The sequence below is a fragment of the Aphidius gifuensis genome, linkage group LG2, assembly GCF_014905175.1.
Source record: "Aphidius gifuensis isolate YNYX2018 linkage group LG2, ASM1490517v1, whole genome shotgun sequence".
NCBI lineage: Eukaryota > Metazoa > Arthropoda > Insecta > Hymenoptera > Braconidae > Aphidius > Aphidius gifuensis.
In genome coordinates this window covers 462,028-477,829 of record NC_057789.1, presented here as the reverse complement: position 1 = coordinate 477,829, position 15,802 = coordinate 462,028, and the positions used below count along the sequence as shown (strand labels likewise).

Here is a 15,802-nt window from a genome sequence, read left to right as displayed (position 1 = left end):
ATCACATTACCTTGCACATTGCCAGTTGAATATTTATTTTTATTACTATTTATTAGCTATTCTATTCGTTACTGTTTATTACTATACACGGAGAAAAAAAAACGACAAATATTGTTGAGAAAACAGGACAAAAATTGTCGTGCCGCACAACAAAGTAGAGGCGAAGTTGAAACTCTATAATATTTGTTCTGCCGGTAGTACAGTTATTGTTCATCTGGCAGAGTAATAATTACCGTGCTGTATTTAGTTTAATAATTTTTATTATTCCACATAACAAAAATTCTAAAACCATATTAAATTTTTTTTTTTTCAAAATTACGAAATAAATTTTCATTATGATAATTAAAAAGAAGAAGGAAAACAATTAAGGAACAAATTAATTCAAATTAATGCTTTGATTTATTTTTCATATTTATAATTATTAAAGATTAAAATAAAAAATCTCTGCATTAAAATGACAGATGCAGGTTATGTTTGTCATTTTCATATAATTTCATACTTTATTGTTGATGTGATTTGTTAAATATCAAGTTTGGTTATTTATCTAGTTGCTCACAAATATTTTAGTTTATAATTCAATGATTAAAATGTTATTAAAACTTGACATCTTGGGATTAATTAATTTATTTTTAAAACGTCAGTCACACCAAAGCTGATCTCAACTTAGGCTGACTTAGAAAATTCCACACAATGCCATGTAGATATACCGAGGCACACGAACAAGACCGAGTCTTACCGATAACACCCGAAAATCAAATTGTTGTGCAGCACGGTAATATTTGCCTTGAAACTGGACAATATTTATTGAGCAGCCGAACAAATATTATTAAGCAACACAACAAATATTATTGGATGGTAAAAATTGTTGTGCAGCTAAATAAAATTTGTTCAACGATACAATAAAATTTGTTGTAGCACAACAAATTTTGTTAAACGATAGAACAATTTTTGTTGCAGCACAACAAAAAGCGACAGGATAGGATTTCGCCTCTAGTTTGTTGTGCTCTCACAACAATTTTTGTGGTTTTTTTTTCTCAGTGTAAGATAAACAGTTTTTTATTTATTAAAATTATTCATTTTTTTATAATTTATAAAATTATTTATAAATAAACTTTGATTAATAAATTTAAACTTTATTAATCAAAATTTAATTCTTCCTGGAGATGTAAGAAAAAAAAAATTTTTTATTTATAAATATATTTAAATATAAATTGCTTGTTTTTCTACATATTTTTGAAGGCATATTTATTTTGTAATAGGAGTTTTTTCTCTATCTAATGTATTCACGTTATTTTCGAGTTGTTTTTTTTTAAAATATTTCAAGGCATAGAAGAGGGCCTTTTACATTTCATCTATGTCGTGGTTCATTATTCTTAGTTTAATCTTCAAATTGAACACATCTGTTCCTTTTTTTTTTTTTCCCTTTATGAATAGATTTGTTGCCGACAACATTGGGTCTGGAAAAAAATATATTCCCATGTTGTTCACGGCTTGAATCAATTTTATTCAAGTTTTTTTTTAAATATAATATAATATTGTCAAGTTTTGTGGACAGATAACGTATTGTTTCTCAATAAAATTATTTAAAATGATTTGTTTCATAAATTTTACTATATTTTTTGTCATTGTCATTGTTGGGGCTTTACCACAGCAAAGCCAACATATCAAATTGAAAGGTAATCATTTTTTATTTATTTCTTTAAAATAGTTAATAAAGAAATTATTAATTTAAAATTAGATGGACATTCTCACGAGCAAACCCGGAATAATCAACACACTCCTTTTATCAATAAACGGGTGATTAATAAAAACGAAAAAAAACATGGCTGGTCACAAGAAGAATTAGGTAAATTTATATATTAAAAATATTTGAATTTTACTTTATTTAATATATTGTGTATTTTATTTTATTTATTTTAATTATTTAGAAACTAGCTATTGGATCAATGATGCTGAAAAAACACTGAAAAAAAAATTGGAAAATAAAATAAATACAAATAAAGCAAAAAATATAATATTTTATCTTGGTGATGGAATGTCTATTCCAACATTAACGGCTGCTCGGATTTATCAAGGTCAACTCGAAGGAAAATCAGGCGAAGAAGGTCAATTATTTTGGGAGCAATTTCCATACTCTGGTCTATCAAAAGTTGGTTGAATATAATTTAATTTAATTTAACTCAAAATGGGCTTTGAAAAATAAATAAAAAAAAAATAATGAAATTAATTTTTATATTTATTTAGACATGGTGTTTGGATAAACAAGTTGCAGATTCAGCTTGTACAAGTACTGCATACATGTGTGGTGTTAAAACAAAGTATGCAACACTTGGTATCAATGGACATGTTGAATTTGGAGTATGTTCAACTCAACTAAACAAAACGAACCACGTTAATTCAATATTAAAATTAGCCCAAGATCAGGGTAGGTCTGCCGGAATTGTAACAACAATGAGAGTAACTCATGCATCACCAGCTGGAGCTTATGCTCACAGTGCTCATCGTGATTGGGAAAGTGATCATGACATTAAAAAATATCTCAAGGAAAATTATACACAAGAATGCATGGACATTGCAACTCAATTAATAACACAAGATCCAGGCAATAAATTCAGTGTTATAATGGGTGGTGGACGACAAAAATTTCTACCAAATGGTACAATGGATGAAGAAAATCGTGAAGGTCAACGACAAGATAATATTAATTTAATTAAAGAATGGAAAAAAGATAAAGCTAATCGAGGTTTAAATTATCTTTATGGCTGGAATAAAGCAATGATTGATGAAATAAATCGACACCCAGAAAGATATGATTCTGTCTTGGGACTTTTTGAGTCAACAAACATGAAATTTCACTTGGAAGCATCACCTAATACTGAGCCAACTCTGACTGAAATGACCGAGGCTGCTATTAAAATTTTAAGCAAAAATAAAGAAGGATTTGTTCTTTTTGTTGAAGGTAAATTAGCGAATATTATAAAAGGATAGTTATTTAATGAGTTTATTTGATTTATGATTCTCCAGGTGGACTTATTGATCACGCTCATCATTCTAATTATGCAACAATTGCACTTGATGAAACAGTCGAGTTTGCAAAAGCTGTTAAAGCTGGATATGAAGCAACATCTCAAGATGACACACTGATTGTTGTAACAGCTGATCATTCACATACAATGTCTATTGCTGGTTATCCAAAACGTGGAAATAAAATACAAGGAATCAATTTCAATGAAGATGGTCTTCCCTACTCGACACTCAACTATGCAATTGGACCAGGATACAAACAATCAAACGAACACATCACACAAAATGAGACAGGTATTTAATAAATATTAAAAATAAAATTACCTTCTAGCAGTTGATTTAATTTCAAGATTTTTAATATTTATTTTTATGTAGATAATATTCGCTTCAAGTTTCCTTCGTTGATTAAACGTAAAGAAGGGACTCACGGTGGTGATGATGTTGCTATTTTTTCAAGTGGACCCTGGGCTCATCTTTTCACTGGAAGTATTGAACAGAGCTTGATTCCTCATCTACTTGCTCATGCTGCATGTTTGACACCTGATTCACACTGCTCTAATATTTCAACTTGAAAAATAATTACGTTTCGAAATGTTATTTCAGTAACAATGTTCTTGAATCGAAATTTAACCTTCCTTTAAAAAGTAAAAACAGTTTTATTATTTTTTTTTTTCAAACATTTAATATAATCAAGTTAAGAACAATGATATTTTATCATGTACACAATTTATGAATAAATTTTTTTGTCAATAAATAATTAAAAATTAAATAATGAATTACAATTTTTATTTAAATTTAAAAATTTATTTTTTTCATGTAATTTATTCTTACAGTCTAAAAAATTTAGATTTTAATTTTCTTTTAATTTTCCCACTGTGATATTTCAATTAAAACTTTAATTATTATTTTTGTCAATAAAAATATTAAAATTATAAAAATAAACATATTGGAATATTACTCTTATATTGCAAATTAAAAAAAAATAATTTCTGTTTTTCTATCATTTATTTTTATTTTTATTTAAAGTTTTTATATTTCTCTTAATTATCATCATGACCTACATGTTGATAAAAATAAAAATAAATTTCAAATTTAGAAATGATAAAAAAATATATTTTTATTTTTAATTTCGAATATTAATATAAAAAAAAAAACATGTTTTTTTGTAGTTATTTTTAATTATCAAACAAATATGTAAATTGTTTTGAATAATATTTTTATAAAACAATTATATCTTTCAAAATAAAAATTTGTTTTTTAGCTATTTTGGTTGACAACAATTTAAAAATAAAAAAAAACTGTTATCAAATGTTAAAAAATATTTATTTGTCAAAGCAAGCTGGTCATTAAGATTTGTTAAATATATCTTGTGTAATCAGGTGGAAACTTTTTAGTTCCTTGAGACAGGTATATATAATCGTGCAGAATGAGGTCAAAATAACATTGTAGTTGGAAGGTGTTGTTGGACAGACGTTTTTTTTTTTTTTAAATTAATAAATTACTTTGATGAAAATGAGAGTGATTTTTATTAATTTGACTCTTCTTCTGGGCCTTGCAATTGTTCATGCTTCATTTGTAGAGGATGATAATCATGGTAGAAATAAACGGGCAATTGATAAAAAACAAAAAAGGCATGGCTGGTCTACAAACGAACTTGGTAATCTTATAAATTTAAAAAAATTTGACTTAATTTAATAATGTGTATTTTCAATTATTTAGAAACTAGCTATTGGTTCAATGATGCTGAAAAAACATTGAAAAAAAAATTGAACAATAAAATAAATACAAATAAAGCAAAAAATATAATATTTTATCTTGGTGATGGAATGTCTATTCCAACTTTAATGGCTGCTCGAACTTATCAAGGTCAACTTGAAGGAAAATCAGGCGAAGAAGGTCAATTATTTTGGGAGCAATTTCCATACTCTGGTCTATCAAAAGTTGGTTAAATAATTAAATTTATTTCAATTTAATAATGAGCTTTGAAAAATAAATAAAAAATAATAATGAAATTAATTTTTATATTTATTTAGACATGGTGTTTGGACATGCAAGTTGCAGATTCAGCTGCCACCGCTACTGCATATATGAGTGGTGTCAAAACAAAGTTCGCAACACTTGGTATCAATGGACATGTTAAACTTGGAGTATGTTCAACTCAACTCAACAAGACAAATCACGTTGATTCAATATTAAAATTAGCCCAAGATCAGGGTAAATCTGTTGGAATTGTAACAACAACAAAAGTCACTCATGCATCACCAGCTGGAGCTTATGCTCACAGTGCTCATCGTGATTGGGAGAGTGATCATGACATTAAAAAATATCTCAAGGAAAATTATACACAAGAATGCATGGACATTGCAACTCAATTAATAACACAAGATCCAGGCAATAAATTCAGTGTTATAATGGGTGGTGGACGACAAAAATTTCTACCAAATGGTACAATTGATGAAGAACATGGTGAAGGTCAACGACAAGATAATATTAATTTAATTGAAGAATGGAAAAAAGACAAAGCTAATCGAGGTTTAAATTATCTTTATGGCTGGAATAAAACAATGATTGATGAAATAAATCAACACCCAGAAAAGTATGATTCTGTCTTGGGACTTTTTGAGTCATCACACATGAAATTTCACTTGGATGCATCACCTGATACTGAGCCAACTCTTGCTGAAATGACTGAAGCTGCTATTAAAATTCTAAGCAAAAATAAAGAAGGATTTGTTCTTTTTGTTGAAGGTAACGTAATATGATTAACTATTTTTTAATTGCATTGTTAATTAAATGTTTATTAAATAGGTGGTCTTATTGATTCTGCTCATCATATGACACAAGCAACAATTGCACTTGATGAAACAGTCGAGCTTGCAAAAGCTGTTAAAGCTGGATATGATTTAACATCTGAAAATGAGACACTCATCATTGTTACATCTGATCATTCACACACAATGTCTGTTTCTGGTTATCCAAAACGTGGAAATAAAATACAAGGAATTAATACAGAACGTGGTAAAGATAATTTACCTTACATGACACTCAGCTATGCAAATGGACCTAGCTACAAAAATCCCTCTTCCAGTCTTAAACGTCATAAGATTAAAAAAGATGAAATAAGTAAATAAAATTTTAAATACAATTACTCTCTTTAATACTTTTGAAAATAATAGAAATAACTTTTTAATTGTTTTTTTTTCTTTTTCAGCTGATGTTCACTATCAATTTCCCTCGACAGTTCCACGAGAGGATGAGACACACGGTGGTGATGATGTTGCTATTTTCACAAATGGACCCTGGGCACATCTTTTCTCTGGAACCATTGAGCAAAGTTCAATTCCCCATCTACTTGCTTATGCTGCTTGCATAAAACCCAATTCCCATTGCGACAATCAGTAATCCAATTTCGATGGAGAAAAAAAAACAACAAATTTTCATAATAACAATTTGGAATATTTTCAATCATCATAAAGACAATCAAATTTACAAAATAGTTTTTCATTTTTTTTTTTCTTTAACATGCAATAACAAATAAATACCAATACATTTTTTAATTGAATTTTAAAACTTTATTAGTAAATTCTAATAACAAGATAAATCATGACACGATTTTAAAATTTTCACTACGATATTTTAAATGCACAAAAAAATATTTTAAAAATATATGTTTGTGTATTTTTATAATTATAATTAAATAAACAATAAATTTATAATAGTTAAAAGGAAAATAAATTGATTACAATATTTTTTTTTAGAGGAAATTTAACTATATGTGTTTTAATATATTTTTTATTCTTAAAATTATTTAAGTTTTATGATTTTTCCCCTTTTATATTTTCATAACTTATTGTAACATATATGCTTTTTTTTAGCTACATTATTAATATATAATCATGACTATTTTATAATGTAAATAATAAATTTTTTTGAGTTCCCTGGGCTGCGCGGATAAATTTAAAATTCAAATAATTAATTGAGCTGGCTGAAAGTCAATTTTTTTTAAAATCAAACGAACGTTTTAAATTAATTTTAACCGCAATAGCACACAGGAAGACAAAATGTCTTAAAATTTCTACTAAATAATAATAATTATTATTTTAAATAATTAATGATTGCTTGATTTTCATTTATTTTTTTTCAACAAGACAACATGAAAATAAAACTTATATTTTTAGCCAATAGACGTTCGTTTAAATTACTAAATATATTATTTGATTATAATTATATTTTTCACTCTTTTTTTATTATAATTTTAAATAAATAGTTAGTCTAAAAATTATATTGTCACGTACGTTCATCAGATAGACACTTTTATTTTTCAACAAACGCACGAACTATTTACGCTGGAAGACACTTCGAGAATTGGTATAAGAATAGATTTTGAAGTTTTTATTTTTTAATATTTTTGTAATTTATTAAACCCTGCAATTTTTGTGTATTTTTTTATTTCAATGAAGATGTGTATACTTTATTTATGTATTTTTAAAAATTAAATTATAGAATAGTGCGCAGCTGAGGGTTCCCATGAAGGACAGCATCACAAATTATTTATTTATCATTTTTTATTATTCAATTTTATCAATTGATCATTGAAAAAAAACATAAAAGCACCAAATTAATTTTTAAGTATGTTTTTTACTTTGTCAAAGTTCCATAGAATTTTGTTTTAATTTTTTTTCTCCGATCAATTTTCGACATTTTATTTTTTATTTTTTAGTTAAATAACGAAACAAAAGTATTTTAATTTAATTGGTATTTTTATGAAACAAGAGCGAGTATACTTTTGATGATATAAATTATTTATAATATCTATTGTTTAACATATTAATAATCGTTATATATTTTATAAGAAAAAAATTAAAAATACGTACCAGACGTTTATGAGAATAATATTCTAAATACTATTATTTAAATTCTTTTTTTATTTTCTTATTTAATCTAATACAATAAATTGTTTGGTTAAAATATTTGTTTTTAATATTAATTATTAAAATTTTGGTTCTCATTGTTTATTAAGGAATTTTTTAATTTTTTTTTAAGAAAATTTTCAGTGCAGAAATTTATTTCTAATTTTTATATTTTAAATTTAGTCAATATCGATTTTAGTGAGAGACAAATTTAATGAGTATTTTTTTTTTTTTATTTTTTAAATAGTGTATAAAAAGAATTTAAAGAGAATTTTATGAAAAAAATTTTAAAGATCATAAAAACATTGAGAACTTTGAACGTAAAAAAAATAAATATATTTATTAATTTTTTTTCTTTTTTTTAATAAATAAATTAAATAAATAAATAAATAAATTTTAATACATTTTTTTTCTTTGATTTTCGCATTATATTTTTATCTTTATCATGACAATTTCATATTTTTTTTTCAACTTGTTCAAATATAATTAAAAAATTAAAACAAAATTGAAATTCAAGTTTTTTTTTACGTTCAAATTTCTCATTGTTTTTCCTTCACTTTAAACAATTTTTTCCATCATTAATATCTTAACATACATATAGTAATAATATTTAAATATTTCAAAATTCATATAATCTATTTAATTATTAATTTTCTTGCTCGCTCTTCATAATCACGTGTCTCATCAAACAACCAAGCACCGTAGTAAAAGCAGTACCTGATAATATCTAATTTTTAAAAACCAACAACATTTCCAAATTGTTGTTTAATTAGTTTTTTTCAAATATCATCATATTATCTTACTTATATTACAATTAAAACTATTATTTAAAATTAAATATAACTCTGGAAGGCGACAGTAGAAACTACCGAAGTAAATGCATTAAATACGCAAATAAAATGAAGACAACAATATCTCCTTAATAAATCTACAATATATTTTTTAAATTTAAATATTTATTATTTTCTTTTTTTGATATTCATGATTATCATCGAGCTTATTATGCCATTTATATTATTATTTTCACAACTCTTTAATCATTTTTTAAAATGTTAATTCTATTTTAATTCATGTATAATACTTTGTGGATTATCGAGTATTTATTAGTCAACAATAATAATATCGATATACATCAAAAAGCATTATTACACACTTGGCAATTATAAATTTTTAAATGTCTTTTTTTTTTTTTTTTTCATTTTTTGCTTCCGTAGGAACTTTGTAATTTAATTTTTTTTAAAGCGTAAATATTACATTGATATAGTCATGTATATCATATATAATTAATAATTAATTTTGTTAATCAAGACTTTCAGTTGTAATATCTTTTAAACTAAATAATTAATTAATTTATAATTTTATTATATTATTATTTATTATATTATTATTTATTATTATTATCATTTATATAGAATATATTGTATATTATGATTATTTTTTTAAATTACCTATGAATTATTGCAGGATAGTATTAGTATATTTTTATATTTATAAATTGATAATTTTTCAGCTTGACAAAGCTCATACGGAAGCATTTATCAATAATTATTTTAAAAATTAAATGTATTTTTAAAATTTTTAAGACAAGATTATGTAAATTTATTTTATTGAATTAAATCTCACGATTGACAATAGTCATCAATTATTATTACTATTATTACTCTACAAGGTACAAGAGGTAAATTCGGTGATAATATCAAAGAATAAAATTCAAAAGGTGAATGATAAATTTGATAAAATAATACATAATATTTAAATAATGAAAAAAATAGAGACTTGGTGATTTTAAGAAATTGTTTTTTGGTTTTTTATATATAAAGAAAAATAGTTAATGAAAATTAATTTATTACTTTTTTTTGAAATTTATTCATAATTATGAATTTGTTGTTTAAATGTTGATAACAAATTCTGGATTTAAATATGAAAATCCAAGGAATTCTGTTTGATCTAAATTCATCATGAATAATTTATCTGTCGGTGTTAAATCTGTTTTTTCAGATGTAAATTGTTTGTCAAAGTTACTGACATCTTTTCTGTGTTTCTGTAAATTTTTAAATATTTATAAAATTATTATTTTTATAAAATACATATTTAACATGTACTTGATGTTTTAGATAAAAAATTTTACGAAAATTTTTGAGTTAAAATAGAATTTATAATTTTTTAAATTTAAAAAATTGTTGATGAATTTTTCCGTGTGTTGGAAATAAAATTTGGATGAAAATTTCATTGTAATTTTAATGTTATATTATTCGTAGAATTTTTTAGCTAAAAAACAAGCACCTAAACTTAAACTTAATTAAAAAATTTTAAATAGAAAATTAAAAATGATTGTTTTAATTTTTTTGGTACATACAATCTTTGGTTTGAAGGGTGGCTGCACTTCACGATTTTCAATTCTGTCCCAATCAATACGACGGAAAAATGTGTGACTTCGTACATCTTCTTCACCCCGATGTCCACATCCCAATCTTTTGCTTGGATTTTTAGTTAAAAACTAAAATAATTAATAGCAAAAAAAATAATTTAAATGAATATTTTAAATTTTTAAATTATTATTCTTACCCCTTTGCAGGCTTCTTTGGCTTCTTTTGATAAACTTTTTGGATAATTAACACTGTTGTCAGTGATGGCAGAAAAAAGTTCTTCCTCATCTTCACCATCAAAGGGTGGTTGGCCAACCAACATCTCGTAAAGCAATACACCATAAGCCCACCAATCAACAGATTTTCCATAAGGTTGATAAAGAATAATCTAAAAAAAGCGAAAATAAAAAATAAAATAAATTGAATGAATATTATACGTTGAATACTGATCCTCTCTTTGAGAAAATTTCATTTATTTTTTTTTTATTCTTTTCTTTCTTTTTACTGTCATTGTCTCATTTCAAGTTTTTTTTTTATTTTTATTATTTTTATCTTTTTTAGTGTGGGTTATAGAGATGACAGCTTGATTGATTTACCTCGGGGGCAATGTAATCCGGAGTTCCACAAAATGTTTTAGTGGTTCTATCACCAGTAATACCCTCCTTGCACATACCGAAATCAGCAATTTTGATATGACCATCGGAATCCAATAGAACATTATCCAATTTCAAATCACGATAGACAATACCACGTGAATGAAGAAAAAATAATCCAATTGCTATTTCAGATGCATAAAATCTATAAAAAATTTTATTTATTATTATTTTGTTTTTTCATATAAAATATTATGTCATTATTATTTTTTTTTTTTTTCATAATGTGTCGGAATTAATGAATTATCTTTTAAAAGTAGCTACTATTAATTGTAGTGATATTCATTTCAATAGTAGTTTTATAAATTTGTTTTAAAAAATAATCAAAAAAAAATAAGAAATTTTCAAAATAATTATAAACTCAAAAAAAATATGAGTTTATAATTATTTTAAAGTAAAGCTTATCAATCCCGACACGATATGAAAAAATAAAAAAATAAAAATTCGAAGACTTTTATTTGATCGATATAATTGTTTTCTCATTTTTATTTTGTCAATCTTTAATATCAAATAAATAATTGATTAAATATTTCCATCAATAACAGGTAAAAGATTTAGGTATTTATTAATTTTAAAATTTTTTTTGGCAATTAAAAACTTACACTGCAACTGGTTCTTTGAATTTTCCACATTGTTGAATTTGGAACATGAGATCACCACCATTGACATACTCCATTACAAAATACAAACGATCCTAAAGAAATAAAAAAAACACAAATAAAATTAAATAATAAATAACAACAATTAAAACATAAATTAAAAGTTGAAAAAAAAAAAAAAAATACTTGCCATAGTTTGAAAACAAGAATGAAGTTGTACAAGAAATGGTGGTTTATGTGATAATGCCAAGACCCGTTTTTCCACCATGGTACATTCAACATCATCATCTTGAATAATAATATCTTTTTTAAGTATTTTAATAGCATATAATTCATCACATCCTTTTCTTTCAGCAAGTAATACTTTTCCAAAACTACCCTTTCCAAGTACCATAAGAAAATTAAAATCAGATGCTCTTATTAAATCACTTTTTCCCATATTATGTGGTATATCTCGATCTTGAGTTACTGGTTTTTTAGTAACTGAAGTTTTCTAAATCAAAAAATAGAAAAATAATAATTTTTAAATACAATAACAAATCACATGCATGGAGTGATAAACAATCCAAATAAATTAAAACATTAAAAAACATTGATGAAAACTACTTGTCAGTTTTGTCATTTGCTTGAATTTTTTTCTTGTAGATATGAATTATTAATAGGAAAATATATAGTTACCCGCATTTTAGTTTTAAGTTCAACCAAATCAACACCCTCTTCTGGAACAGGAACATTATAAAATTCACCTTCTTCAGCTGTTAAAAGCTTGAACCAACCATCTGCTGGTGATTTTATTATTTCAGATATTCCAAATGACAATGAACCCATGAAATCATTTCTCGACGTTCTATCCCAATCCCATATTTCTATCAATAATCTTCGATCTTTGTCTTCTGTCTTCAGGTCACTATTTTACATATAAAATTATTTAAAAAAAATTTTTTTTAACAAGTAGTTTAAGTGTATATTTAGTCAGCCAAAAATTTTATTACATTCAATATCACGAAAATATTTAATGATTTTTATTTGAAATGTTTTTAAGTATTTAAAAAATATCAACAATTAATTTTTTTGGTAAATTGCAAACTTACAAAGTTATTGTTTCATTCCATTCAGGATTTAATGATGCTTTTATTGTTTTTGTTTTTTTTTTAACACCATCCGTGTCGGGAATCAATTTCAATTTGACATAAGGATCTGAAAGTCCATTTGGATCCATTGGAATAAGATTACGACCAGCTTTAACTATAAATAAATAATTTAATTTATTAATAAATTTCATTTATTTATTTATTTTATTTATTTTTACCTTCAACAATTAATTGTTTGCCAGTACAAGTGACGGCCAAATTAATTCGACCACGTCTTTCAGTATGATCACATCCACAAAGATTCGGCACACTTACTTCACATCTTTTGTGAACATTCATGTCACATGCTAAATATCAACAAAATAATTATTAACAATCTCCATAAATTAAATATTACATCTAATTTTTTTAATCAAAAATAAATAAACTAAAAAATATATACATATTGTTCATGACTTTTTTTTTTTTTTTATATATTTTGTTAATTATTTATTTATAATTTTAATTATTAAATTTTTTTTTTTATTTATTATTAATAATACTGTTGTTTTAATGTTTATTTTGAAAATAATTTTTTTTTACATGCAGGATATAATAGTGAGTCATCATGAACAATATTAAAAAAAAAAAAAAAGAAAAAAGCTACTGGAATTTAATGGTATATTTTTTTTTTATAAATTTTTATTTATTTATTTAATTTGTGGTTATAAGCAAGAGTGTTAGAGACAGATAGATAAAGAGTTGATACAAATTTGAGTATTTTTTTAAATTTCAAACATGGATAATTTATAAAAAAAAAAGTTATTTTCATGCAGGTGATTACGTGTCTGACTAAAAACTGATTTTTTCCCTTGGGGGTATAATTTTTTTTCCTGTCAAATATACAATTAAATATATTTTCCAATTACTCTTATGTTTTATTAATTCAATCACAATTTAAACGTACAAATAATAAATTTAATTTGAATTTTTTTATACCCCAAAAAGTTGTCAAATCAATTTTTAATTTGATCAATTAATCGACTCAAAATTATTTCAATAATAATTCAATATTACAAGTTGAAAATCTATTAAATAAATTTGCGTATTATTGAAATGATTTTAAAGACGATTATTATTTTTAAATACAATGAAACAAAATGGCCATCGTTATAAATTTAAATGTCAAGAGGCCAGAGACAGCTGTGGTTTTTTTTTTAATTTTTTGGAGGGTAGACATACAAATAAACAAATATAAATATAATAGAATATTAATACTAACGTGAGGATCAAGTAGAGTAACAAGTGAAAATCGAAAAATAATAAAAATAAATTTTTTAAATGGTGCAAAGATAAAAAAAGGTATAATGAAGAAAAAAAAAAATTAAAAAAAAAAATAATACAACCCTTGATTTTACGATTATTATCCGATTTACAATAAAAAAAAAAAAAACAAAAAAAAATAAACCCATTATTGTTCAAAGTACTAATTCAATTTTAATGAAATTTTTATTTTTTTTCTTTGAATATTTATTGCTGGTTTTATTGGTTTTTATTTTTTTTGTAATATTTTTGGGTCATAAATACAGGAGCAAACTGGCCACACTTGTGCATTTATTATTTCGACAGCATAATGGATTTATGAAGATCATTATTGACCATATAATGTGCTTCAATGATTTAAAAAAATAAAATATGAATTTCAACTATAAATATCTGTAAATATGTGTTGTTAAATTTAAATTTATTTTTTGTTATTTTTTTTTTGTTATTTCCTATTGTTGTTTTTTGTTGTTTTTTTTTTTTTTGATACCTGAACACTTGATTCCCTGATGCGCGAGACCGTGTAGCATGGAACCGCAATGGTCGCAGAATGTTGGTGTCAGATACGTGAAATTTTCCCACTTGTGAGGCGCACTTGCAGCCTGGGAACACAAATTTACGGGGTCCGGAAGATTCCGGTTTTTTTTCATTCAAGTAAAAAAGAAAAATCATAAAAACCACTGTCTCATTTTATTTATTTTTCTTTTCAATTACAATGTAGGTTTTTTTTTGACAGTGGGGGATGATTAAAATGAAATTAGAGGAACTTTAAATACACAGGTCAAAGAGGGATGAGAAAGAACACAAAGGATGGACAGAAAAATAAATCAAAAAAAAATATAAATATATTTTTTTATTTTGTTTTACATGTTTGTCGTTATTGTGGTATTTTTTTTTTTTATTAATAATTAATTTTATTGTTTTATTCGGACAATTTATTGCTAATGAAATTTCAAAATTGTAACCCTTTTTTTTGTTAATAAAATAATTTTAATTTATGTATTGTTATTTTTTATGTGGATAATTAAAATAATTAATATTGCAAATAAAGCTTAATTATTTGGACTAATAAATTATTTATTTGTTTAATTTAATAGTGTATTACATTTTTTGAAAAAAAAAAAATAATAAAAGTGACTTTGTTGAAATTATAGCGACATTTTTAATTAATTAAAAATTTTTAAATTAATATTTTTTTAATTACAAACATTGTTTTATTTTAATCATCTTGTATTTGTGTTTTTTTTGTTTAAATATTTTTTTTTTAGCTTGCTCGTTTATTAGTTTATGCGTGGAGTTGTGTTTTTTAAATAAATGCATTTAAATTTACACGTTAATGATAGTGCCTGAAGCTATGCATTGCATCAGACATTTTCAAGAAAATACAATTTTCTCTTTGAATGAAAAATGCCATTTGGAAAGCGTCAAACAAAACGGTGTATACCATATAAGATGGAAAACCATGATAATACCTATGCAATAAAAAATCAAAAAAAAAAAAAAATTAAAAGAACAAAAAAAACAATCCTTTGTGCTTTCCAATAGCAAAGCACAATTTGTCCCAGTGAAATCTTTCATCCAATATTTTTTTAACATTCTCTAAATAAAAGGAAAAAATAAATTACAAGAGATAAGAATTTTTACAAAGCAAAAAAAGCTTCTGTCTTTTTTAATTAAATTAATCAAAATTTTTAATGAGAAAACCTGTAAAGTTCAAATTAATATTAATTTGTTATAGTTGTAATTGAAATTTTTTTTTCATGTTGAAATATTGTATATTAAATTTTGTAATTAATAATTATAATGAAATTTTATTCTGTTGAAAAATTAATATAATTTTGTGTAATTTTATACGTC

The 15,802-nt window shown here is 24.2% G+C and overlaps 3 protein-coding genes across 4 annotated transcripts in view; 2 read left to right on the top strand and 1 right to left on the bottom strand.

Moving 5' to 3' along the window:
• Nucleotides 1–690: 690 nt before the first annotated feature.
• On the top strand, nt 691–3,596 carry LOC122849326 (membrane-bound alkaline phosphatase-like). Its single transcript, XM_044148017.1, has 6 exons — nt 691–772; nt 1,739–1,846; nt 1,929–2,149; nt 2,245–2,959; nt 3,025–3,318; nt 3,400–3,596. The coding sequence occupies exons 1-6, from the start codon at nt 691–693 to the stop codon at nt 3,594–3,596; spliced, it is 1,617 nt and encodes a 538-aa protein (XP_044003952.1).
• Nucleotides 3,597–4,536: 940 nt separating this feature from the next.
• On the top strand, nt 4,537–6,426 carry LOC122849325 (membrane-bound alkaline phosphatase-like). The gene is made up of 6 exons (XM_044148016.1): nt 4,537–4,681; nt 4,744–4,964; nt 5,058–5,556; nt 5,617–5,772; nt 5,833–6,147; nt 6,236–6,426. The coding sequence occupies exons 1-6, from the start codon at nt 4,537–4,539 to the stop codon at nt 6,424–6,426; spliced, it is 1,527 nt and encodes a 508-aa protein (XP_044003951.1).
• A 381-nt stretch (nt 6,427–6,807) lies between these two features.
• Nucleotides 6,808–15,802, bottom strand: part of LOC122848075 (protein kinase C, brain isozyme) — a 33,153-nt gene continuing 24,158 nt past the window's right edge. Inside the window, exons 4-13 of one of the 2 annotated variants that reach the window (XM_044145891.1) lie at nt 14,436–14,547; nt 12,862–12,990; nt 12,644–12,797; nt 12,231–12,459; nt 11,743–12,045; nt 11,556–11,647; nt 10,897–11,098; nt 10,500–10,688; nt 10,291–10,431; nt 9,778–9,975 (exon numbers count right to left, since the gene is read on the bottom strand). In XM_044145891.1, coding sequence (XP_044001826.1) covers nt 9,823–9,975; nt 10,291–10,431; nt 10,500–10,688; nt 10,897–11,098; nt 11,556–11,647; nt 11,743–12,045; nt 12,231–12,459; nt 12,644–12,797; nt 12,862–12,990; nt 14,436–14,547 — 1,704 coding nt within the window. In that variant the 3' untranslated portion in view covers nt 9,778–9,822. Of the gene's footprint in view, nt 9,976–10,290; nt 10,432–10,499; nt 10,689–10,896; nt 11,099–11,555; nt 11,648–11,742; nt 12,046–12,230; nt 12,460–12,643; nt 12,798–12,861; nt 12,991–14,435; nt 14,548–15,802 lie in introns of both variants that reach the window. The other variant, XM_044145892.1, reaches the window with a different exon arrangement.

What these genes read in the sequence shown, in the direction of transcription:
- LOC122849326 (XM_044148017.1), top strand. Translation starts at nt 691, where the DNA reads ATGCCATGTAGATATACCGAGGCACACGAACAAGACCGAGTCTTACCG. An exon ending in TCAAATTGTTGTGCAGCACG is followed by an intron (nt 773 to 1,738) that starts GTAATATTTGCC and finishes ATTTAAAATTAG; the next exon opens with ATGGACATTCTCACGAGCAA. An exon ending in CATACTCTGGTCTATCAAAA is followed by an intron (nt 2,150 to 2,244) that starts GTTGGTTGAATA and finishes ATATTTATTTAG; the next exon opens with ACATGGTGTTTGGATAAACA.
- LOC122849325 (XM_044148016.1), top strand. Translation starts at nt 4,537, where the DNA reads ATGAGAGTGATTTTTATTAATTTGACTCTTCTTCTGGGCCTTGCAATT. An exon ending in CATACTCTGGTCTATCAAAA is followed by an intron (nt 4,965 to 5,057) that starts GTTGGTTAAATA and finishes ATATTTATTTAG; the next exon opens with ACATGGTGTTTGGACATGCA. An exon ending in ATTTGTTCTTTTTGTTGAAG is followed by an intron (nt 5,773 to 5,832) that starts GTAACGTAATAT and finishes TTTATTAAATAG; the next exon opens with GTGGTCTTATTGATTCTGCT.